The following is a 25,447-nucleotide window of genomic DNA, read 5'->3' as shown; positions in this document are numbered from 1 at the left end:
TTCAGCTGACCATAAGAATGGATATCTTATACCAAGGACTAAAGGAATCTTTTCCCCTACCAAGAATCTTGGCCAAATTTTTTTTTATTAGGAGTTGATAGCCTCTCAAAAATCATAAACTTTGTGATTTTTACAAAGGTTCTTTCTGGTGGTCGCTGGATGTCCAAACCACATCTCATCACCCTTACTCATTTGCTCAAACCAGGCCAGCAAATTAGGCCTCAGTCTTAGGGATCACCCCTATTTCTGCACCCTGGTTATTCAAACCACTTTTCCAGGCCTCCCTCCCAGGTGTTTCCCTGGAAGGACTTGCTACCGATGCTCAGGAGAACTAGATACAGGCAGTTCAGGCCATGGTTGAGGTTCCCCAGTTCCCTAGGGCTGACCTCATCCCCGTTTTTAACAGCTGCATTTTGATATATTTCACATACTACACAATTCACTCATTTAAACTGTAAAACTTGGTGGTTTTTAGTATATTCACAGGGCTGTGCACTCATCATCAGAGTCAGTTTTAGAATATTTATTACTACACGAAAAGAAACCCCATACCCTGTAGCTGCTTCTCCCCTAAACTCCGTCCGTTCTGCCACTCTAGCTTAAAGCAACCACTAACTTAACTAAGAACCCACTGCCAAATCTGAGGTCATGAAATTTAGCCCTGTTTTCTTCTGAGAGTTTTATCATTTTAGCGTTGATGCATTTTGCGTTTATTTTTGTACACTGGGTTAGGTGACGGTCCAGTTTCTGCATGTGGCTGTACAGGTATCCCAGCACCATTGGCTGAAAAGACTATTCCTTCCCCACAGAATGGTCTTGTTGAAAACTAGTTGACCACAGACACATAGGTTTATCTCTGAGCTCAAAATTCTGTTCTGTTGGTCTCCATGTCCATACTTTACCAGTTCCACATTATCTTGACTACTGTTGCTTTATAGTGAGTTTTGAAATTAGTAAGTGTGAGTCCTTCCACTTCATTATTCTTTTTCAAGATTGTCTTGGCTATTCTAGATCCCCTGCAATTTCATATAAATATTAGAATCAACTTTTCAATTTCTACAAATAATATAGCTGGGATTCTTATACGGATTGCCTTGAATCTGCAGATCAATTTGGTGAGTATTGTTATCTTAACAATAGTAAGTCTTCCAATCCATGACGTGAGATGCTTTTTCATTTATTTATATCTTCTTTAATTTCTTTCAACAGTGTCATGTAGCTTTTAGAATATAAGTTTTGCCATTTCTTTTTTTTTTTTGGAGACGGAGTCTTGCTCTGTCGCCCAGGCTGGAGTGCAGTGGCGCGATCTCGGCTCACTGCAAGCTCCACCTCCCGGGTTCACGCCATTCTCCTGCCTCAGCCTCCCGAGTAGCTGGGACTACAGGCGCCCAACACCACGCCCGGCTAATTTTTTATATTTTTAGTACAGACGGGGTTTCACCATCTTAGCCAGGATGGTCTCGATCTCCTGACCTCGTGATCCACCCACCTCAGCCTCCCAAAGTGCTGGGATTACAGGCGTGAGCCACAGCACCCGGCCACCATTTCTTTAGTTAAATTTATTCCTAAGTATTTTATACATTTTGATGCCATTGTATTATACATGGAATTGTTTTCTTTCCTTCCTTCTTCCTTTCTTCTTCTTCTTCTTTTTTTTTTTTTTTTTTTTTTTTTGAGACAGGATCATGTTCTGTTGCCCAGGCTGGAGTACGGTGGCATGATCATGGCTCACTGCAGCCCCAACCTGCTGGGCTCGAGCAGTCCTCCTACCTCAGCTTCCCAAGTAGCTGGGACTACAGGCCCACACCACTATGCCTGGCTAATTTTTGTATTTTTTGTAGAGACAGGGTCTCACTATGTTGCCCAGGCTGGTCTCGAACCCCTGGGCTTAACCAATCCTCCTGCCTCGGCCCCCTAAAGTGCCGGGATTGCAGGCATGATCCATCACATCTGGTCTGGAATTGTTTTCTTAATTTCATTTTTGGATTGTTCATCATACATGTATGGAAATATTATTCATTTTTGGCCAGGCGCAGTGGCTCATGCCTGTAATCCCAGCACTTTGGGAGGCCGAGGCAGGTGGATCACAAGGTCAAGAGATCGAGACCATCCTGACCAACATGGTGAAAGCCCTCTCTACTAAAAATACAAGAATTAGCTATGCCTGGTGGCCTGTATTCCGAGCTACTTGGGAGGCTGAGGCAGGACAATCATTTGAACCCAGAGGCGGAGGTTGCAGTGAACCAAGATTGTGTCACTGCACTCCAGCCTGGTGACAGAGTGAGACTCCATCTCAAATAAATAAATAAATACATACATAGATACATACATAAAATATTATTCATTTTTGTATATTGATCTTGTATCCAGCAATGCTGCTAAACTCATTTACTCTAAAAGGTTTTTAATGGATTCCTTAGCATTTTCTATACACAAGATCATATCATTTGTGAACAGAGTTTTTCATGTTCAACCAACTAATTAAACATTTACAATATTCTTTTTTTTTTTTTTTTTGAGATGGAGTATCACTCTGTTGCCCAGGCAAAAGTGCAGTGGCGTGATCTTGGCTCACTGCAACCTCTGCCTCCCAGGTTCAAGTGATTCTCTTGCCTCTGCCTCCTGAGTAGCTGAGATTACAGGCATGCACCACCCCACCTGGCTAATTTTTGTATTTTTAGTAGAGACAGGGTTTCACCATGTTGGCCAGGCTGGTCTTGAACTGCTGACCTCAGGTTATCCACCCATCTCTGCCTCCCAAAGAGCTAGTATTACAACCATGAGCCACCGCGCCTGGCCTACAGTATCTATTATTCTCTCCCTCTGACATTTCTGTTCACCACTGCGGCACTCTGAATCTTGCCATTCTCCTGCTCCTAACACTAAGAAAAGGGGGGGACCTCACAATTGTCTTACCTAACAGACAGTTATGGAACTTCCTGTAGCTCACTCAGATCCTTTAGAGACTCCTGTGAGAACCATGGGCTAATATTTTTATTGTTGTTTATGATGGATGATACCTTAAAACTGAAACTGGAGGTTATTAAGCAGGATAAACTATTACTAATTTAAGTTATCTTTAGAATATAGTCCCCTATCTGAGGTAAAGTCAGCCCAGATGGCAGAACTTATCTCACTTACTATATAAAGCTCATCAACTAGTCAAATACCAGAGAGTAAACATATGTACAGATGGCAGACATCCGTGGGAGGAATATATGACTTTAGGGTACTCTACAAACAAAGAGGGTTTCCTAACCTCAGATAGAACCCTCTTCAAAAATGAACAACAAATTAAAGAACTTATATTAGGTAGATGCACTCCTACTTCTTAGATTGTAGCTGTTACGAAAGCTAAGGCTCAAGAAAAGATAGTATGAGAAGTGATAATATGAAAAAGATAATATGGAAATGAAAGAAAATGCTCTAGCTGATTTCTACGCCAAAGAAGCAGCCTTACCCAAAGCCATGTTCCTCACTGAACCCTCAAAGGATCCATCTCTGGAGGAATTCCAAGAGATTAAAAAATATCAATATTAAGGCCCTGATTCTGGAAATGAAAAGTGTTAAAAATTATAACCTTCACTCAAATAATCCCTAGTGCTCCCGAAATGGCCATGTGGTTGTGCCAGATTTTTTCAAGTGGGCATCAGCTAAATTTCTCCATTATATTATCCATTATGGCACATATGAATCAGCTACTATCTTCAATTAACATTGATGAAGACACTTTAAAGCACAGGTTTTAAACAGTATTTTTAGGCTGTACACCATCTGTCAACATAGTCCTGGAAAAACTGTAAAGGTAGGACATGGCCGGGAACCAAACTCTCAAGAGCCCTCTGGAAACCTTCAGATGGATTTTATCCAGCTTCCTCCCTTAATGATATTCGAATATGTTTTAGTTATTGCATATTTTAGTATTGTAGGTGTTATATTAATGGGTTGAAGCATTTCCTCTCTGAAAATTTGCAGTCCTTACAGCCACTAAGAGGTTTCTCACCTGGAACATCCAAACTTTTATAGCAAGTGATCAAGGCACACACATGTTAGGGGAACTGATAAATTAACAGTTTGGATATTTGTCCCCACCCAAATCTTATGTTGAAATGTAATCACCAGTGTTCGGGTTGGGGCCTAGTGGGAGGTGATTGGATCATGGGTGTGGAGTGAGTTCTCATGGGATCTGGTCATTTAGGTGATACCTCCCCCTGCCAACTCTTTCTCACTCCTGTTTTCACCATGTGATGTGGCCACTCACCCTTTACCTTCCACCATGATTGTAGCTTCCGGAGCCCATACCCAGAAGCTGAGCAGGTGTCAGCACTATGCTTCCTGTAAAGCCTGCAGAACTATGAGCCAGTTGAACCTCTTTTCTTTATAAATTACTCAGTCTCAAGTATTTCTTTATAGCAATGCAAGAATGGCCTAATACAGAAAATTGGTATCCAGCAGTGGGGCATCGCTATAAAGATAACTGAAAATGCAGAAGCAGCTTTGTAACTGGGTAACAGGCAGAGGGTAGAAGAGTTTGGAGGGCTCAGAAGCAGACAAGATGATGAGGGAAAGTTTGGAACTTCTTAAAAGACTAGTAAAGTGCTTGTGACCAAAATGTTGATAGTGACATGGACAATGAAGTCCAGGCTGCCAAGGTCTCAGATGGAAATGAGAAACATATTGAGAACCAAAGCAAAGGTCACCCATTATGCCTTAGCAAAAAACTTGGCTGTATTGTGTCCATGCCCTAGGGATCTGTGGAAGTTTAAATTTCAGAGTGATGATTTGGGGTGTCTGCCAGCGGAAATTTCTAAGCAGCAAAGCATTCAAGATGTGGCCTGGCTGCTTCTAATAACCTATGCTCAGATGTGGAAGCAAAGAAATGACTTAAAGTTGGAATTTATATTTCAAAGGGAAGCAGAGTGTAAAAGTTTGGAACATTTGCAGCCTGATCTTGTGGCAGAGAAAGAAGAAGCTTTATTGGGAGAGGAATTCAAGCCAGATGTGGAGCAACTACTTGCTAGAGATATTTGCATAACTAAAAAGGATCCAAGTGCTAACAGCCCAGACAATGGGAAAAAAGCCTCTAAGGCATTTCAGAGACCATTGTGGCAGCCCCTCCCATCACAGGCCCTGAGGCCTAGGAGGAATGAATGGTTTTATGGGCCAGGCCCATGGCCATACTGCCCTGCACAGCCCAGGAAAATGCTGCCCATATCTGCTGCTTTAGTTCCAGCTGGGGTTCAAAGGGCTCAGGTACAGCTGAAGCTGCCACTTTGGAGGACACAAGCAGTAAGTTTTGGTAGCTTCCACGTGGTATTAAACCTGTTGGTGTGCAGAGTGCAAGAGTGAAGAATGCCTATCAGACTCCATCTAGATTTCAGAGTCTGTATGAGAAAGACTCAGTGTCCAGGCAGAAGCCTGCTGCAGGGGTGGAGCCCTCATAGAAAACGTCAACTAGGGCAGTGTCAAGGGGAAATGTGGGGTTGGAGCCCCTACACAGTGTCCCCAGTGGGGCACTGCCTAGTGGATCTATGGGAAGGGAGCTGCTGCCCACCAGATTTCAGAATGGTAGAGCCACCAGCAGCTTGCAATCTCAGCATGGAAAAGCCACAGAGGTGGAGCTGCCCAAGGCCTGGGAGCCCACCCCTTGCAGCAGTGTGCCCTGGATGCAGGATATGGAGTGAAAGGAGGTTATTTTGGAGCTTTGAGATTTAATGGCTGCCCTGCTGGGTTTCAGAGTTGCATGGGGACTATAGCCCCTTTCTTTTGGCCAATTTCTCCCATTTGGAACAGGAACGTTTACCCAATGCCTATATACCCCTTGTATCTTGAAAGCAAATAATTTGGTTTTTTATTTTTTAGGCTCATAAGTGAAAGCACTTGCCTTGTCTCCAATGAAACTTGAGACTTCAGACCTTTGAGTTAACTCTGGAATGAGTTAAGACTTTGGAAGACCATTGGGAAGGCATGATTGTGTTTTGCAATTTGAGAAGGACATGAGATTTGGAGGGGGCCAGGGACAGAATGAAATGGCTTAGATATTTGTCCCCACTGAAATCTCATGTTGAAATGTAATACCAATGGTGAGGGTGGGGCCTGGTGGTAAGTGATTGGTTCATGGGGGTGGAGTTCTCATGAATGGAAAAAGTGCTTATAAGATCTGGTCATTTAAAAGTATGCTTGGTAGGCAACCATAAAAGATGAGTTCATGTCCTTTGCAGGGACATGGATGAAGCTGGAAACCATCATTCTCAGCAAACTATCACAAGGACAGAAAACCAAACACCACATGTTCTCACTCATAGGTGGGAATCGAACAATGAGATCACTTGGACACAGGAAGGGGAACATCACACACCGGGGCCTGTCAGGGAGGGGGGGCAGGCTGGGGGAGAGATAGCATTAGGAGAAATACCTAATGTAAATGACGAGTTAATGGGTGCAGCACAGCAACATGGCACATGTATATACATGTAACAAACCTGCACATTGTACACATGTACCCTAGAACTGAAAGTATAATAACAATAATAAAAGGCCAGAAAAAAAATTTAAAAATTAAAAAAAAAAGTATGGTGGGGAGCCAGGCACAATGGCTCATCCCTGTAATCCCAGCACTTTGGGAGGCCGAGGCAGGTGGATCACTGGAGGTCAGGAGTTTGAGACCAGCCTGGCCAACATGGTGAAACCCCATCTCTACTAAAAATACAAAAATTAGCCAGGTGTGGTGGCGCACACCTGTAATCCCAGGGAGGCTGAGGCAGGAGAGTCACTTGAACCCAGGAGGCAGAGGTTGCAGTGAGCCAAGATCGCACCACTGCACTCCAACCTGGGTGACAGAGCAAGACTTCGTCTTGAAAAAAAAAAATGCTGGGATGTTGGGGGAGCTAAACTATGAGGATGCAAAGGCATAAGAATGATACAATGGAGCCGGGTGCAGTGGCTCACGCCTGTAATCCCAGCACTTTGGGAAGCTCAGGCAGGTGGATCATGAGGTCAGGAGCTACAGACCAGCCTGGCCAACATACTGAAACCCCGTCTCTACTAAAAATACAAAAATTAGCCAGGCATAGTGTCGCATGCCTATAGTCCCAACTACTCAGGTGGCTGAGGCAGGAGAATTACTTGAACCTGGGAGGTGGAGGTGGCAGTGAGCTGAGATCATGCCACTGCACTCCAGCTTGGGCAACAGAGACTTCATCTCAAAAAAAAAAAAAAAAAGAATGATACAATGGATGGACTTCAGGGAGGGAAAAGGTGGGAGGAAGATGAGGGATAAAAGACTATACATTGGGTACAGTGTACACTGCTTGGGTAATGGGTGCACCGAAATCTCACAAATCACCACTAAAGAACTTATTCATGTAACCAAATGCCACCTGTTCCCCAAAAACCCAGTCTCAGGTATTTCTTTATAGCAATACAAGAACAGCCTAACACAGGAACCACTATAACAAAACTCCATAAGGAATTAACCCTTACTCAAAAATTATACTTCCTTTACTATCCACAATCTTCTGGAATGCTTGGAAGAATAAATAGCATCCTTAAGTTAAAATAAACAAAATTTTCAGAAACCCTTGTGCTCTCTAGGCAAAGGTACTTCCAGAACCCCTTATGGCCATTTGGTTCACTCCCCTGGGGACATATCAGTTCTCCCGCTAAGAACTGGTAACTGGAAGGCCCACTTATTTAGGGATTTTACCTCCAGTACTATACGCTACCATGCTGTATGCAGGCACGGCAAAATAGGGTAAAGGACTCAAGTGCTGTCACCAACAGCCTTATCACCAACAGGCTGAGGCCACCTTCCCATATTTTCCTAAACAGCCTCTTTATAATGTTAAATCATAAGATTTTGTCTACTGGAAGAGTCATCCAAGAAAAACTGCTTTTGAACCTTATTGTGAAGGATGTTATCAGGTACCATTAGCAAAAAATACAGCAGTGAAACTCCAGGGATCCAATCAATCAAACTCTGGGGAGTCAAGTTGTCCTCATTTCACAACTAAGGAAACAATTAAGAATTAACGTAACAAGATCCCAGCACTTTGGGTGGATTACGAGGTCAGGAGATTGAGAGCATCCTGGCTAACACGGTGAAACCCCATCTCTACTAAAAAATACAAAAAACTAGCCGGGTGAGGTGGCGGACGCCTGCAATCCCAGCTACTCGGGAGGCTGAGGCAGGAGAATGGCGTGAACCCGGGAGGCGGAGCTTGCAGTGAGCTGGGATCCGGCCACTGCATCCAGCCCAGGCGACACAGCGAGACTCCGTCTCAAAAAAAAAAAAAAAAAAAAATTAACATAACAAGATGCCTACTCCCATAGAAAATTACAAACTAGGATTCTCCAGGGCATTCTATACATAGCTGATCTTCAGAACTATACAGATAATTCAAGACCCTCAGAATAAACTACCCTGAATAGTAGATAGCCTCTGCGCAAGATGTCAGACCAAGACCTCTGTAAAAATTCTGTTTTGTTTTTCCTCTGCTTGCTTGTGGTCATTCTTCTTTTCATTTTCTATACATCCCTGGTTGTCATCTACCCGTGATGGCCCTTTGTCTCTTTTCTTTCATTTTTGTTATAATTGTTAGGTCAGAACACACTCATTCTAATGCCATTCTTACATTATCCCAAACAGTAGCCACTGCCCTCCATCTTACACTGGTTACACCATCTGTCACTAGACCACCATGACCAATACATTTGACAAGTTCTAGTCTCATCAAACGAGTCCATAGGGGAATTATAGGCAATGGCTTTTTCACTTGCACCTACAGAACAAATGACATTAAATAAACACACCTGTGGTTTTACCAGTGTCCTTCTCTCCCAGAAAAAGAAACAATTATGATAATATGTTGATCTGACTCCAGGTAATTCTAAGTTTGAACCCAATGAACTTCATAGGGTGATGAGTGAGTTACTATCACCTGGAAGAGACATTAATAGGAATCCAAATTTGTAACACAGTTAATGTAAGGCCTTTGTTCCAATTTTGAGCTATGAAATAACTCCCTTTTTTTCTGGAGTTTTATGTGCCCTAACCAGGTTCACTTCATTTTTAGCCAGGACATCTATTCTTTATTTTATTTTTATTTTTTTGAGACAGAGTCTCGCTGTGTCGCCCAGGCTGGAGTGCAGTGGCCAGATCTCAGCTCACTGCAAGCTCCGCCTCCCGGGTTCACGCCATTCTCCTGCCTCAGCCTCCCGAGTAGCTGGGACTACAGGTGCCCGCCACCTCGCCCGGCTAGTTTTTTGTATTTTTTAGTAGAGACGGGGTTTCACCGGCTTAGCCAGGATGGTCTCGATCTCCTGACCTCATGATCTGACTGTCTCGGCCTCCCAAAGTGCTGGGATTACAGGCTTGAGCCACTGCGCCCGGCCATTAGGACATCTATTCTTATTTTCCTCAGATTAAGGAATAGTATTTCAAGACTTGCCTGCGTATTGAAATCCTAACTCTAGTCACCAATGCTGGAAATTCCAACTCAGGCAGGAGCTCCAAAATGAGATCCCTCGTGATTATTCAGGCACTCTACTTGAGGAATTGCTTACTTACTGTTTATGTGAACAGAGCAGTGTTCCAATGGTAGGAAATAAAAAGACTGAAAAAGACCTATCGCTACCTCTGGCAGAATGTATGAATGACACCACTTCTTCCCTAGATGGAACACAGATCTGTCTCAACTCACTGGCACAAGTTGTGATGGACGATTGCAGTGCTAGGATTGCCTGTTGGCTAATCAAGGTAGCATCTGTGTCACTGCTATTACTTCTTTCTCTACTTGGATTAATGACACCGACATGGTAGAATAAGCTATACATCACCTTAAAGAAAGCACTTCCTTTGCTCAGTGCTTCTGTACAACTGCTCTCTTATCAGACGATTGCTATAATGACACAAGAAAAAGATCAAGAAGATATTCTGGTACAGTTTACTACAAAGACAACGAAACAATCTCCAAGTGGTGAAGATCTGGATGTCGTGCCTTCTCTGAACCGGTCAATCTTTCTCGATAAAGAGAATGATCAAAAAGGAAGTCCTTGACAGTCTTAGTGTTTGTGACTTGTTTATTTGAATAATAATTGAATCATTTTCATATTGATTTGTTTGAGGTTGTGTGCTTGTGTAATAAAGAACTTGGGCTGGGCGCTGTGGCTCACACCTGTAATCCCAGCACTTTGGGAGGCCGAGGCGGGTGGATCACTGGAGGTCAGGAGTTCAAGACCAGCCTGACCAACATGGAGAAACCCGTCTCTATTTTTTTTTTTTTTTTTGAGACGGAGTCTTGCTCTGTCACCCAGGCTGGAGTGCAGTGGCCGGATCTCGGCTCACTGCAAGCTTCACCTCCTGGGTTTATGCCATTCTCCTGCCTCAGGCTCCCGAGTAGCTGGGACTACAGGTGCCCGCCACCTCGCTCGGCTAGTTTTTTTTTGTATTTTTTAGTAGAGACGGGGTTTCACCATGTTAGCCAGGATGGTCTCGATCTCCTGACCTCGTGATCCGCTTGTCTTGGCCTCCCAAAGTGCTGGGATTACAGGATTGAGCCACTGCGCCCAGCCACCCGTCTCTATTAAAAACACAAAATTAGTCAGGCATGGTGGCGCATGCCTGTAATCCCAGCTACTCAGAAGGCTGAGGCAGGAGAATTGCTTGAACTGGGGACACGGAGGTTGCAGTGAGCCGAGATCGCGCCACTGCACTCCAGCCTGGGCAACAAGAGTGAAACTCTGTCTCAAAATAAAATAAAATAAAATAAAATAAAATAAAATAAAATAAAAATAAAGAACTTGGCTGGACTTTGTCCCTAGTTCCTGGGAAATCACCTCTAGATCACTGGAATTTCCTGAGGGATAGAAGTACCTTTTACTATTCATGGTGGGCCACATCTTGTGGGGGTTCAGTCAGGATTGGTGGGGAAAATTATATGACGCAAACCTTCTTGGAAAGCCTGGAGGGTTTGCTCAAGTAATAAACTTGGCTGAAGGCAGCCTTGTCCTCTTAAATAAATTAGAGTAGAAACAAAGGAATGTGGGGAGTTTACCTAACTAGTTTGTTTACTCATGTGGTCCTAAGACTAACCTTTGATGTACAGCAGGTGCTTAACTGCTTTCTACTTGGGAAGTCCACAATGTCAATTACCATCTAGTGGTGTTGACTCAAGCCTCTGTCAATTAATCTTTACTGAATAAATGCAAGTCTCACTGGCTGGTCAGGGCAGCTGTCCCAACTGTTGACAGCACTCTGCTTGGAGTCTATAAGCAGCCCGGACACTCAGCTGGACTGGCAAAGCAGAATGTCTGTGTGTCAGTGTACTTTATCCATCCATTGTTGGGTCAGGGTCTGCAGGACAGACTCCCGCATTTTCTGATAGTTTATGCTAAAGAGGTGACTCACAGTTGGCCTCTACTTTATGCTAATGAGATAACAGGATGGCTGCGATGGCTGCTGGGCATGCCAGAAATACCAAGCATGTAATTAGAGTTGGGGCTTTGAGCCATGTAATATCAGCCACACCTCTAGGGAGAGGAGGGGGAGCTGGTGATTGAGTTCCACTGTGAGGTCAGTGATTCAATCATTCATGAATACGTAATGAAACCCCAATAAAAACTCTGGACACCACAGCTCCGGCGAGCTTCCATGGTAGGCATTTCTCTGTGCATTGCCACACATCAGTGTGCCAGCAGGGGTAACAGGGGAGACAGAAGCTTTGCATTTGGGGTACTCCCATACTCTTCCCACGCATCTCATCCTTGGGCTGGTTCCGATTCGTATCCTTTTTCTATAATTGTCGTCACAAATACAGAACTCTCCTGAGTTCAGATATTCATTCTAGAAAGTTATCAACCTGCAGGGGTTAGGGGAATTCCTGACTTTGTAGCCAATTGGTTATAAGTAAAGGTAGCCTGGGAACTCCCAGATTTGTGGCTGGTGTCTGAAGTGAGGGCAGTCTTGTGCGCTACTGTGTCCTTAACACATGAAATTTGGCTTAACTCTGGGTAATTGGTATCAGAAGTCATCATACTGCTACAAAATAACACTGAATTTCTATGTAAGCCCCCCCCCTACACACACACCCCAACCTATCCCTAGAAGATGGAACAGTGCTCATCTATATTTGCATTTGAAAAATAACTACAGTAAGCAATATTACATTTTTCTAAAGAAATATTTAACTGGTAGTTTTCTAGAAAGAAGGCTTTTCATCTAGTACAAAAGCATGCAGTCGGAAGCACTGAGAAAACTGGGCAACACAAGAGAAGCGTGAGATGTGACACGAAGCAGCTGACAGTCTGCGTAAGTCAAAAATAAAATTCTAAGCACACAACCAACTGAATGGACCCTTCTGCTTGGCCAAGAGCATTCTAAAGTAAACCTGAAACACTAGTTCAGGCCATGATGGGAATGGGTGGTCAGACATACCTCATTATACCTTCCTCTCATTCAGGCACAGTGGACCAGCATTAACTTTAAAACAGAGACCTTAAGGCTGACAAAAACAGACTCTTTGTAACAATAAGGTAACATGACAGATAACAGGCCCTGAGAGAAATCTAAGTATTTTACCCTAAAATAAATTTCTCTTAAGTCTGATAAGAAGCATTTACAATCTACTCTCTCTGAAGCCTGCTACCTTCTGGCTTCATCTCATAGTAAGAACCTTGGTCTCCACAACACCTTATCTTAACCCAGACATTCCCTTCTATTGATTCCAGCTCTTTGGACAAACCCACTGCCAATCAGAAAATCTTTGAATCCACCTATAACCTGGAAGGCCCTCCCTCTGTCCCTGTCCCTTCCCCACCAGCTTCAAGTTGTCCTGCCTTTCTCTATTGAACCAATGTAAATCTTACATGTATCGATGTCTGACATTCCCCTAAAATGTAAAAATGTATGAAACCAAGCTGTAGCCTGACAGCACAACTGTCTCTTCTTCTCACATATCCTTGCCATGTTAACCATACTCACCAGTTTGAACCCAGTGTCCTGCCCTCCAAAAATCCTTTGCCCTTCCTGCAAGATAAATCCTCACTCCCGTGTGTGGTATATAATGTCCTCTTTAGGCTGCTCCAACCTGCTGCTGCTCCTGACAAGAGCCACTTTGGGCACATGTTCTCAGGATCTCCTGGGGCTCTGTCAGACTGGTTTCTTATCAGACTTAAGAGAAATCTATTTTGGAGTAAAACACTTTGATTTCTCTCAGGACTTACTGTCATGTTGTTATTGCTACAAAGAGTCTGTTTTTGTTTGTCTTAAGGTCTCTGTTTTAAGGCAAATGCTGGTCAACTATGCCTACAGGTCAGTCATATTTGTCTCAGAACAAATCTCTTAAAATATTTTACCATTTGACTTTTTCTGTTGTCAGCTGGTTCAGGAAATAAGAAAGTGGTAAAGTGATAAAAATTATTTAAATAGATCAAGACGGTGATAAGCTTTACCACAAGTCTCGATATCATCCGTTTTTAAAAACTTATGCGAACAAATGTTTATGATCACAGATGGTAAGATACAACTTCATATCAGTTTTCAAGAGAACACCTCCCCGAGGAAGGGAAAGTTACACGGGTTTCTGACTGATTACGTAGGCTTCACGTAGGTAGAAAAGGTGCCCCAGGCCGATGGAACAGTAAGGTAAAGGTTTACAGGCTGAGAAGTAGAAAGGCTTGTCTGAGGGATGATAAGCGAGCGTTTGTGTGCAACGGAGGCTTCTGTCAGGAGCAGCAGGAGGTTGGGGCAGCCTAAAGAGGACATTGTATACCACACACGGGGGTGAGGATTTATCTTGGAGGAAGTGCAAAGCATTTTTGGAGGGCAGGACACTGGGTTCAAACTGGTGAGTATGGTTAACATGACAAGGATACAAGAGAAGAACAGATTTTGGACAAAGACCAGTTACAAAATTGTGACAGATGTCCAGGTATAAAGCGATCTGGGTAGGTACAGAAAAGGGCACTGGGAAAAAAGGGAGAGATGGAGCAAGAAAATATTTGCTATTTCTGCTCCTGTAAACCTTGGCTGTCTGGGAAGAAATTTCTGTGTGATTTTTGGGCTCCAAGACTGGCATCTCGACCTCAGTTGTCCAAGTACTTCCAGATCCAGATGCCCCCTGTGCATCCTGCCTGCCCTGGCCAACCTTGTGGACTCTTAGACCCAGCCTGTCTGCATGGGCCCGCTTTGTGCTGGTTCCCTGAATTCTGGGCTCAAGTTCCTCATCTGGACTTTAAATAGTTGAAGGATTTCCCTCGGTATAGGCTAATCCTATTAGGCAAGTATCCTTCGGTCTACACCAGCTCCTGGTCTAGGCTTCCCCACCTGGGTTACCGAGCCAACATCGTAGGGACTCTAAAGAAGAGCCTGACAAGGTTCTGAGACCCAGTACATGCAGGGTTAACTGTTATAGAAAATAGAAAGTGACACCAAAAATGCACAGATGGCTTGAAGTAACAAACAAAACAGGAACATTTGTTTAGCAATGGTTGGTATATCTGTAAATTTGATTTTGAAAAATGATTTTATTGAGGTATATTTGCCATAAAATCTGCCCATATAAAGTGAACAATTCAATGATTTTTAGTGAAGTTACCAAATTGTTCAACCATCACCACCATATAGTTTTGGAACATTTTCATCACCCCTAAAAGATTCCTTGTCACATTTGCAGTTACTTTGTTTCTGAAGATCTGCCATTTCTGGACATTTCCTAAAACGGTACTAGAAAATACGCGGTCTTGGCCGGGCGCGGTGGCTCAAGCCTGTAATCCCAGCACTTTGGGAGGCCGAGATGGGCGGATCACGAGGTCAGGAGATCGAGACCATCCTGGCTGCTAACACGGTGAAACCCCGCCTCTACTAAGAAATACAAAAAAATAGCCGGGCGAGGTGGCAGCTGCCTGTAGTCCCAGCTACTCGGGAGGCTGAGGCCGAGAATGGCGTGACCGGAGGCGGAGCTTGCAGTGAGCTGAGATCCCGCCACTGCACTCCAGCCTGGGCGATAGCGCCAGACTCCGGCTCCCAAAAAAAAAGGCCGGGCGCGTGGCTCAAGCCTGTAATCCCAGCATCTTTAGAGGCCGAGACGGGCGGATCACGAGGTCAGGAGATCGAGACTATCCTGGCTAACACGGTGAAACCCCGCCTCACTAAAAATACAAAAATCCGCCGGCTGCAGGTGGCGGGCTCTGTAGTCCCAGCTACTGGAGTGGCTGGGAGGCAGGAGAATGGCGTGAACCCGGGAGGCATGGAGCTTGCAGTGAGCTGGAGTCCCGCCACTGCACTCCAGCCTACATGAGCGCAGACCTCGCCTCAAAAAAAAAAAAAAAAAAAAAAAAAGAAAAATACGCGGTCTCTGACATCTGCCTTCTTTCACTTAGAATCATGTTTTTGAGATCTGGATTGTGTATAATGTACCCATATTCTAGTAATGTTAATATTTAAACAAGGTTTCATTTCATTTCAAAAATTCCAAATCTATTAGCATAAAGATGTAATGAAAATTGCTTTTTGTTCAATCCTAGACCACTCCATTGCCTCACAAAGAAAGGTAACACGTGCTACAGAGAAAGCAGTGCATGGAGGTGTTGTACTGGAAAGATCCAGTCTACTAATCTCCATGCTACAGCTGTGAACCACAGGAAAGAGGCCCAGCCTGTCGCTTTTTGAACATCAGTTTCATTAGCTCTAAACAACGACTGGGCTAGATCATGGGTAGCCGTCTACCTTTCTCAGCCTCCATCCTCTGCACCATGCATGGCACCCTGCCCCATCAGTAACAGCATGAGGAGGCAATGCACAAGTGTGGTTATACAAATGGCCCCACCAGGCAAAAAATCACCAGACAAGGTCATTTCTCAGCTTCTTTTCAGCTCTAGTTTTATACATCTCAAATTGGAAAGGAACTTTCCTCACATTCATCATGCTCCCAAGGTTTCTCTTTGAGGTGAATACTGAGGTTTGAACTGTACTAGTGGGTTTTCCCAGTTTCACTAAATTTGAAGAGTTGCTCTGGCACAAATTCTCTAATGTACAAAATTCTCTAACGTGTTTTTGTGGAACATCCATGAAAGCCTTTCCCACGCTCATCACATTACCAGAGTTTCCAGCTAGTAGGGAGAGTTCTAAGGGGCTTATACAGCAATGAGGTTTGGCGGAAGGCGCTCCCACATGCCCACATTCACAGGTTTTTCTCAGGTATGAATTTTCTGATGCTTAATACGGGATGAGCTCTGACTGAAGGCCTTCCTCTATTTCCTGCTTTCATAGGGCCTCTCTCTAGTATGTGTTCTTGGTGCCTAGTAAAGGAAGAGATACAACTAAAGATTTTTCCATACTTACCACACTTGTAGAATTTCTCTCCAGTACAAGTTATCTGATTTTCTTAAACAATCAGTATGTAACTGAAGGCTTGCCACACTCACTGCGTTGATAAGCCCCCTCCTCAGTGTCGGCTGTCTGATGCTGAATAATATGCATCCTCTGATCGAAGCCTTTCCACATTCATTGCATTCACATGGTTTCTCACTAGTATGGATTCTCCTGTGTTTGGTAAAAGAGGGGAGGCCCACCCCCTCCTGATATTGATAGGGATTCTCTTTAGTAATTATTTCCTGATGTGGAACAAGAGGTGGTCTTCCCACACACATTACACCTTCAGGATCTCTCTCTGATATGAATTCTTTAAGTTCTGGTGATATCTGCACTCCAGCTGAAAGCCCTTCTATATTCACTGAATTCATAGGGGTTTTTTCCCAGCATGACTTCTCTGATGTTTAATAAGCGATGCAGTATGAGCAAAGGCCCTTCCACACTCATTACATTTGTAGGGTTTCTCTCCAGTGTGAAATCTGTAATGTTGAGTGAGAGATGAACTCTGGCTGAAGGCTCTCCCACATTTATTACATTTGTAAGGTTTCTCTCCAGTATGAAATCTGTAATGCACAATGAGTGATGAGCTCTGGCTGAAGGTTCTCCCGCATTCCCTGCATTCATAGGGCTTTTCTCCAGTATGAGTCCTCTGATGCTTAATAAGGGAGGAAGTGTGACCAAAGGCTCGTCCACACTCATTACATCTGTAGGGTTTCTCTCCTGTGTGAAATCTATAGTGCAGAACAAGAGATGAGCTCTGGCTGAAGGCTCTCCCACATTCACTGCATTCATAGGGCTTTTCTCCAGTATGAGTTCTTTGATGTTTAATAAGGGATGAAATATGACCAAAGGCTCTTCTACACTCACTGCATTCATAGGGCTTTTCTCCAGTGTGACATCGCTGATGGCGCCGGAGTTCTGACTGGAAGTGAAAGGACTTCCCACATTCATTGCATTTACAAGATCTCTTCTCTGGATGGGTTCTCTGAGAGTTATTTCCCTCTGGAGTCTGCCTGAATTCGGTGTCACATTTATAAGACCCTTCTCCCATTCGAACACTGTGTTGGTTAACAAGGACTGATCTTAAACCTAAGCTTCTCCCAAATCCATTCCATTCGTAATCTCTGCTAAGGGTGGTAGCAGATTTGTGAGTGGTTGACATTTGTTTCAGATGTGTCTCCTGTTTCATCTGCTGCATCTCTAACTGGCCATCGCAACCGCAGGCTGCTTTCAACTTTGAGAACTGCAGCACATCTTGAATATGTTTTTCCACTGATACTACCTGGAATAATTCTTCTTTGGAAATTCCCCAACTTGGCATTGATTCCTTGGATTTAGACCTTCTCTCCCAGTCTGTTTAAAAAAAAATGAAGACATTCTAGTATGTAGAATGTCCTATGTACCAAGAAAAGCAAGCTCCTATAATAAATGTGAAATAATTAAGCTTTAAAATAATACCTAAAAGGGATGTATAGATTTTTTCAATAATGGCTTATGTCTGAAAATGGTTTTGGAGTATCGAGAACAAGGGATGAGCAGATGACTGGAGATTAAGAAAATCTGAGAGATCTGTGTTTAGATTCCAGTACACAAGGTGAGTCCAAAGACCAAAGATGAGAGGAGGGTAGGAAGGGTGACAAGGGAAACAGACTAAGTTTAAGGGATGGGGACAAAAATCAATAAACCAAGTATAGGATTGTAAGTCACCAGGTACAGATTCTATATTCTCACAATTTCTTCAGGCCTACATAATTGTAACAGAGTTCTACCCAGTCTTCCTACCTCCAGGTTTCCTGAAACCCTTCACTTTCTTCTTTTCCAAATGCCCATTTCCTTAAGTTTCTTCCCAGTCTTAATCTTCCAAAGGCTCTCCAGTGCCTACAGGATAAACCCTTAATCTTTCACTATGGCTCTATAATACTTCACCAGGTCCTGTCCTCTTTTTCAGCAAGTGCCTTGAGCACAGAAACTGGCTGCCTTCCTGTTTCCCATATATCCACTGCCCCTCTCACCACTTTCTTTAAGACTTTGTGTACCTTTCAGGTACAAGCTCATGTCCTCCACGAAGTATTCCTTTAACACCTTAGTGCATACTCTATATTATTATATATTATACACATATACATATCACACGTATCATATCACTCTACATAATTACGACAGGAAGAGAAACTCTCCCCTAAAGATGCCCATGTCCTAAGCACAAGAACCTGTGAGTGGTCACCTTACATGACAAGAGGGACTCTGCAGATGTGACTAAGGGCTCAGAGCTGGAGATGGGGAGATTCTCCTGGACTATTTAAATAGGTCAGATCTAATCACGCATGCTTAAAATCGGAGAGCATTTCCTGGCTGCGCGGAAAGGTGTGTAAGCCGCTGCTGGCTTTGAAGATGGAGGAGGGACACTTTCAGCCAAGTAATCTGGAGTCTCTAGAAGCTGGGAACACCATCTGTTTACAGCCAGCAAGAGAACAAGGACCTCAGTTTTAGAACTGCAAGGTATTGGTGCTGCCAACAACCCAAATGAAAAGAAAAAGGTGCCCAGACACTCCAGAAAGGTACACAGCCCTGTGGACATCTTGGCTGGAACCATGTGACACACGTGCCAGACTTCTGACCTGTGAACTATGACATGAGTTTGTGTTGTTTAAAGCCACCAGGTTTGTGCCACTCTGTTTCAGACACAGTGGGAAATTAATACAATAATAAGAATAACAGGTACACTTCTGAAGAAGGAAATGACTGGTAATGCCTAACCAGTGGTCCCAGAGGCCAGTCAGAGAGTTTCTGAGTCAGCACGTCTTGTGTGGCTCCTGGGAACCTGAATGTGTAACAAGCTCCCTGGGACGTTCTGAAACATAGCCATGCTTATACACCACTGTTAAATAAACAGATGACCAGATCCAGATGTCAAACCCTTGATCTCATTTTGGAAGGAAAAAAGATCAAGTAAGTACCAGTACAGAGGGGATCAGCGTCCTCCCCCTCTGCCATAACCTAGGTTCCTCTCATAAAGCCCAGCCTGTCCTCTCAGGAATTTAGCACCACTTTCCTGAGCTTCAGCTATGGCCACGGGTAAGATTCTGGCTCATGGAAATGAACTGGCATAGACTGTCATGTGCCCCCAGTGTGCTTGGGTCACACACGGCAGTCAGAAAGCTTTGAGTCAAGAATTCTGCTCCAAGGCATATAGCCTACCAGGTACTCTCCAGTCACCTAAGAATCCCAGGTCTCAAAGGGATGCTGTCAACAGCTGTCAGGGAGTGGTCTTTGTTCCTGGAACCACTTCTTTTGAGACTCAGCTTAATCAAGCTTGAAGTGTCCTCACCTGGATCTTTCTGACATCTCCTGTCTGTCACTGCCTGTAACCCTTTCATTTCTGGGGTGCTCAACTTTTCTGTCCAATCCCTCACTAACTCCCTTAACTCTGCTGATCTAGGACTGCCTGGCCCTATATGATTGTTGATCCATCTAACATCGACTATGAGACATCTTGTGATGCTGCATGGCACCAATAACCCAGAAGGCATGGGCAGAGATGGGCACCAAACAAAGCACAAAACCTAGAAAAGAAAATGAACATCTCCTCTTCTGACACCAGAAATAATTATAAACTTCAACATACCACAGTTGAGTGCTCCTGCCAAGTGAGCTCCTCTTCTGAAAAGACAGCACCCTGACCAAAGGCTCAGGGCTACCTCCCACCCCAGCTGGGCCTTAGCGTATGCAATGCTCTCACTGCCTCACTCACCTGAGTAGGCCCCTGTTGAGATTTCTCTCTCCACGATGAAGGGCTCGCCCCCTTCCTCCAACTGGCAGATCACATATGGTTTGGATACTGGAAGGCCTGACGGTAGAGAAGGAAAAGGATTTTGGTTGCGTGTGCCAGTGGCCAAGTCTTTGGATCTTCATCTTCAAGGTGGAGAAACACTGTAGGTGTGGAAAGCCTCCAGGGAACAGGCATTGTGAAAAATCAGGAACACACCAGGTAACTTCCTATTTCAACTCCGTAAGTAGCTGGATGTTTCCTGGAACTAGGAACAGAAATACCGTATCACTGGGCCCCAGAGAGAATGTAAATGTCTGATTCCAGACTTCCCAAGGAAACCCAGGGCAAGACTCAGTCAACTGGCCCAGACATCGCTAACTCTTACACATCAAGGACATCAAGAAGTCCTGTGGGCAGGCTTTGGGCTTTGGAGGCCTTGCTCACCCAGAAAGGCCAGGTTCCTGAAGTTCTCCAGCATCACCTCCCTGTAGAGGTCCTTCTGAGCAGGGTTCAGCTGCCCCCACTCCCCCTGGGTGAATTCCACGGCCACATCTTCGAATGTCATCAGGTTCTGAAACACAGAAGACACTCCTGCTGTACCCTGGAGGAGCTCCCTCATGGCCCGGGGGAGAAGAGCGGGCAGGCATCTACGGAGAACCTCAGGGCATGCAACAAGGGATTCTCAGTGCTCGCCAGCTATCCCAGGGCCCACAGAGTTGTGGGTTTTGTTATCTCAAAAATATTTAAGCTGCTCCAGGGATTGTACCATCCTTACCACTTGGTATCCCACCCAATGTCCCACCCAATGTCCACTATCAACATGAAACTGCTAGGAAATATAACCAGTGTCTCAGGTGAATCAGGCCTACGGAGACATTCTTCTTAGTCAGAGGTAAATGTAATATATTTCCTCATTTGTCAAAAGGTCTTATCTCAATCTAGTTACATTTAATTGGAATCAATTAGAAGTAACGATGAATATGCTTTGCATTCTCAAATGCACAAGGATCAACAGTTTTCTAATAAAGTATTTTTGAAACTTGTGACCTATGATTTTAACAACAGTAAGGCCAAATCAAGTAATCTGGAGCTTATGATAATTTATCCTCCACCTGCCTGCCAGCACACAGTTCCGCAAAAGTAAATCGAGTAGGTTTATGATGAAACAGTAGGTTTTGTGAGTCTGACTAGCATGATCCTTTCCCCCAAAGCCTGATCATTATTCAGTCCCTAAGTTTACAAAGCTGAGCATGAGACCCTGGACCCCAGGTCACCCTTGTAAAGTATAACGACTCCACAGGTCCTGGCCAGAACTAGCCTGTCACCTTCAATCTCAGTAATTAGAACACCTCCCATTTGGCTTACATTGTATGGCAATCCACTAAAAAGCAGAATAGGTGAAAGTACTATAAATTCCTGTTACTTTTACCCCAAAGTGTTTAGAAATCAAATCCCATTTAGATACGGATTCCACAGAAAAGCTGAAGTAACAATTTTATAATATAAAAATCATCCAAAATAATCAAACATGAAAAATTCACTACTATACTGACCTCTTTTGATAGGTTATATTATTTGTCCAAAATATCCACTGGCCCTCCCCGAAGAATTGAGCTTCTGCCTCCCCCTGCCCCAGGTGGGGCGATGTCATCTGCTTTCTCACACTGAATGTGAAAGACACGAGCTACAGGTGAGCAAAAGCCTTCAGAGCCAGTGGGGGTTCTGCAGTTGTCCTTTCCTGTCTGCCTTGAGAACAGCAAATGATCTGAGTGAAGATGTGGGCAAAGCCACGGCTGTCACGTAACGTGGCAAGAGGGAACCCTTCATGGTGTAAGTCTCTGAGAGTTTGTTGTTGCTATCACGGCATAACTGGCCTATACTGACCATTAAAAAACTGGTACTCAAAGTGGAGTTCTGCCATAACGAAAAGCCAAAACTAGATGACACTGGAGTCTAGGCCAGGCAGTGAGGAAACTTATTGGCAAGGTGGCACCCCATGTAATTTGGTGGTGAACTGTTTGGTGAAACGATTGCCTTCGGTAACTTGAAAGATGAAGGATGAAAGCATGAGCTTGTGATGTTACAAGAAGAGACTGGAAACATAACATTAGTAGTGTGAGGTGGTTTTATAGGCTGAGTTTGACAAAGTATTACAAGAAAAAATGAGCTCAAGAGTTGTGGTTTGCAAAACAAAAATGGAAGGCAATAGGAAACGTCCAGAAATGCTAGGACTCGCAGGGTTGGAGACAACCAGTTCTCATTTCCAACTGGCCAAAGACAATATACATCAGCTTCTGCATGACAATGACTAATTAAAACTCAGCCCATTATCAGGGACCAAATCATAGATAGGGTTGTCAAACCTTTGGTTTAAACCTCTGAGTAATTTCAAAAGGCTCCCAGTAAATCTCCCAATAATTTCAAAAGGCTCCCAGTAAAGGCTTTCAGTGGGACCAAACTGTTTAGAGTGAAAAAAAGTATGAATTTTCAAAGGAAATCCAAAAACTCCACAATTAAGGCTAACGAAGGGGGCATATTTCAAAAAGAACTGTGGGTCAAACCACTGACACATGGAGCCAACTGGAAACAAAGTCATAAAAAGCTGTTGAAGTTTTTAGAGTTGCACTTAAAACAATCCTGGGCCACCAACCTACTCTGGCAGGATGAAAAAGCTGCTTTGCCCCCAAGAAAGCTTATTCTCCAGTGTCATCTTCATATGACACCAAGCAGGTATCAAAAGGAAGGAACTTCCCAAGGGCAAAGCCAACAGCCAAGGAAAACACTAGGCTGGGGAGCATCACCCAGGGAGCAGAACCAGGGAGTAACCTGCAGACTTTCCCACTCCAAGACCAAGGGTCCTCACAGTGTCTGTCCAGTGGAATTTCACCACTGCTATGGACCTGGGACTGGCTCTTCCCATGCTTCCCCTTTCTGCAAAGGAATGTTCACCGAGGCCATCCTGTCCCCATTGCTCACTGTATATTGTATATTGGATATATGGATTCAGGTAACTGTCCTTTTAGTTTATAGGTATCCAGACCCACAGGATCTCCATCCAGACTATCGCACCATCCAGGACTTTGATCATGATGCTCTGACTGGATGCGGCTCCTGGGTTCATTCTCTTGGAGGGCATTTTGTGTGCAGGAGAGAGGGAAGTGAACATCAATGGTTAAGAAAATATACAGTGATAGATGAATTATTTGCTTAATATAATCCCTGCCCTTCCCTTTGGGATCCTCACTCTAGGAGGCTAATACTTCCCACTTCATTAACATTAGGCTTGGCCACGGGACCTGCAACAGCCAGTTGGTTATGAGCAGAAGCCACATGGGCCACTTCAGATTGGAAGCCCAAAGAGCTATCCCCAGGGCCGGGCGCGGTGGCTCAAGCCTGTAATCCCAGCACTTTGGGAGGCCGAGACGGGCGGATCACGAGGTCAGGAGATCGAGACCATCCTGGCTAACAAGGTGAAACCCCGTCTCTACTAAAAAATACAAAAAACTAGCCGGGTGAAGCGGCGGGCGCCTGTGGTCCCAGCTACTCGGGAGGCTGAGGCAGGAGAATGGCGTGAACCCGGGAAGCGGAGCTTGCAGTGAGCTGAGATCCGGCCACCGCACTCCAGCCTGGGCGACAGAGCCAGACTCAGTCTCAAAAAAAAAAAGAGCTATCCCCAGGTTCTGACACTGCTCTTTCCCTCTGATACAAGAACAGCATAGGCTGGGGGAGGGGCGCCCGCCATTGCTGAGGCTTCAGTAGGTAAAGAAAGCGGCCAGGAAGCACGAACTGGGTAGAGCCCAATGCAGCTCAAAGAGGCCTGCCTGACTCTGTAGACTCCACCTCTGGGGGCAGGGCACAGCTGAACAAGAGGCACTTAAATGTCCCTGTCTGAACAGCTTTGAAGAGAGTAGTGGTTCTCCCAGCATGGAGTTTGAGAACTGAGAACGGACAGACTGCCTCCTCAAGTGGGTCCCTGACCTCCGAGTAGCCTAACTGGGAGGCACCTCCAGTAGGGGCCAACTGACACTTCACATGGCCAGTTGCCCCTCTGAGACGAAGCTTCCAGAGGAACGATCAAGCTGCAACATTTGCTGTTCTGCAATACTCACTGTTCTGCAGCCTCCGCTGGTGATACACAGGCAAACAAGGCCTGGAGTGGACCTCCAGCAAACTCCAACAGACCTGCAGCTGAGGGTCCTGACTGTTAGAAGGAAAACTAACAAACAGAAAGTACATCCACACCAAAACCCCATCACCATCATCAAAGACCAAAGGTAGATAAAACCACAAAGATGGGGAGAAACCAGAGCAGAAAAGTTGAAAATTCTAAAAATCAGAGCACCTCTTCTCCTCCAAAGGAACGCAGCTCCTCGCCAGCAACAGAACAAAGCTGGATGGAGAATGACTTTGACAAGCTGAGAGACGAAGGCTTCAGATGATCAAACTTCTCCATGCTAAAGGAGGAAGTTTGAACCCATCGCAAAGAAGCTAAAAACCTTGAAAAAAGATTAGACAAATGGCTAACTAGGATAACCAGTGCAGAGAAGTCCTTAACTGGCCTGATGGAGCTGAAAACCATGGCACGAGAACTACGTGATGCATGCACAAGCTTCGGTAACCGATTCAATCAACTGGAAGAAAGGACATCAGTGATTGAAGATCAAATGAATGAAATGAAGCGAGAAGTTTAGAGAAAAAAGAGTAAAAAGAAACAAACATTTCTCCAAGAAATATGGGACTATGTGAAAAGACCGTATCTACATCTGATTGGTGTACCAGAAAGTGACGGGGAGAATGGAACCAAGTTGGAAAATACTCTTCAGGATATTATCCAGGAGAACTTCCCCAACCTAGCAAGGCAGGCCAACATCCAAATTCAGGAAATACAGGGAACACCACAATGATACTCCTTGGGAAGAGTAACTCCAAGACACATAATAGTCAGATTCACCAAAGTTGAAATGAAGGAAAAAATGTTAAGGGCAGCCAAAGAGAAAGGTCAGGTTACCCACAAAGGGAAGCCCATCAGACTAACAGCAGATCTCTCAGCAGAAACTCTACAAGCCAGAAGAGAGTGGGGGCCAATATTCAACATTCTTAAAGAATTTTGAACCCAGAATTTCATATCCAGCCAAACTAAGCTTCATAAGTGAAGGAAAAATAAAATCCTTTACAGACAAGCAAATGCTGAGAGATTTTGTCACCACCAGGCCTGCCCTACAAGAGCTCCTGAAGGAAGCACTAAACCTGGAGAGGAACAACCGGTACCAGCCACTGCAAAAACATGCCAAAATGTAAAGACCATCGAT

At 44.4% G+C, this 25,447-nt stretch overlaps 1 protein-coding gene across 2 annotated transcripts in view; it reads right to left on the bottom strand.

Moving 5' to 3' along the window:
- Positions 1–25,447, bottom strand: part of ZNF514 (zinc finger protein 514) — a 52,255-nt gene that overhangs the window by 13,254 nt on the left and 13,554 nt on the right. For both annotated transcript variants that reach the window (XM_031655492.1, XM_031655493.1), the window contains exons 3-5: positions 20,583–20,709; positions 20,121–20,216; positions 16,340–17,722 (exon numbers count right to left, since the gene is read on the bottom strand). In XM_031655492.1, the coding sequence (XP_031511352.1) occupies positions 16,737–17,722; positions 20,121–20,216; positions 20,583–20,709 (1,209 nt within the window). In that variant the 3' untranslated portion in view covers positions 16,340–16,736. The remainder of the gene's footprint in view (positions 1–16,339; positions 17,723–20,120; positions 20,217–20,582; positions 20,710–25,447) is intronic.

This window comes from Papio anubis, chromosome 14 (genome assembly GCF_008728515.1).
Source record: "Papio anubis isolate 15944 chromosome 14, Panubis1.0, whole genome shotgun sequence".
Classification (NCBI taxonomy): domain Eukaryota; kingdom Metazoa; phylum Chordata; class Mammalia; order Primates; family Cercopithecidae; genus Papio; species Papio anubis.
This window is presented reverse-complemented; position numbering and strand designations above follow the sequence as displayed.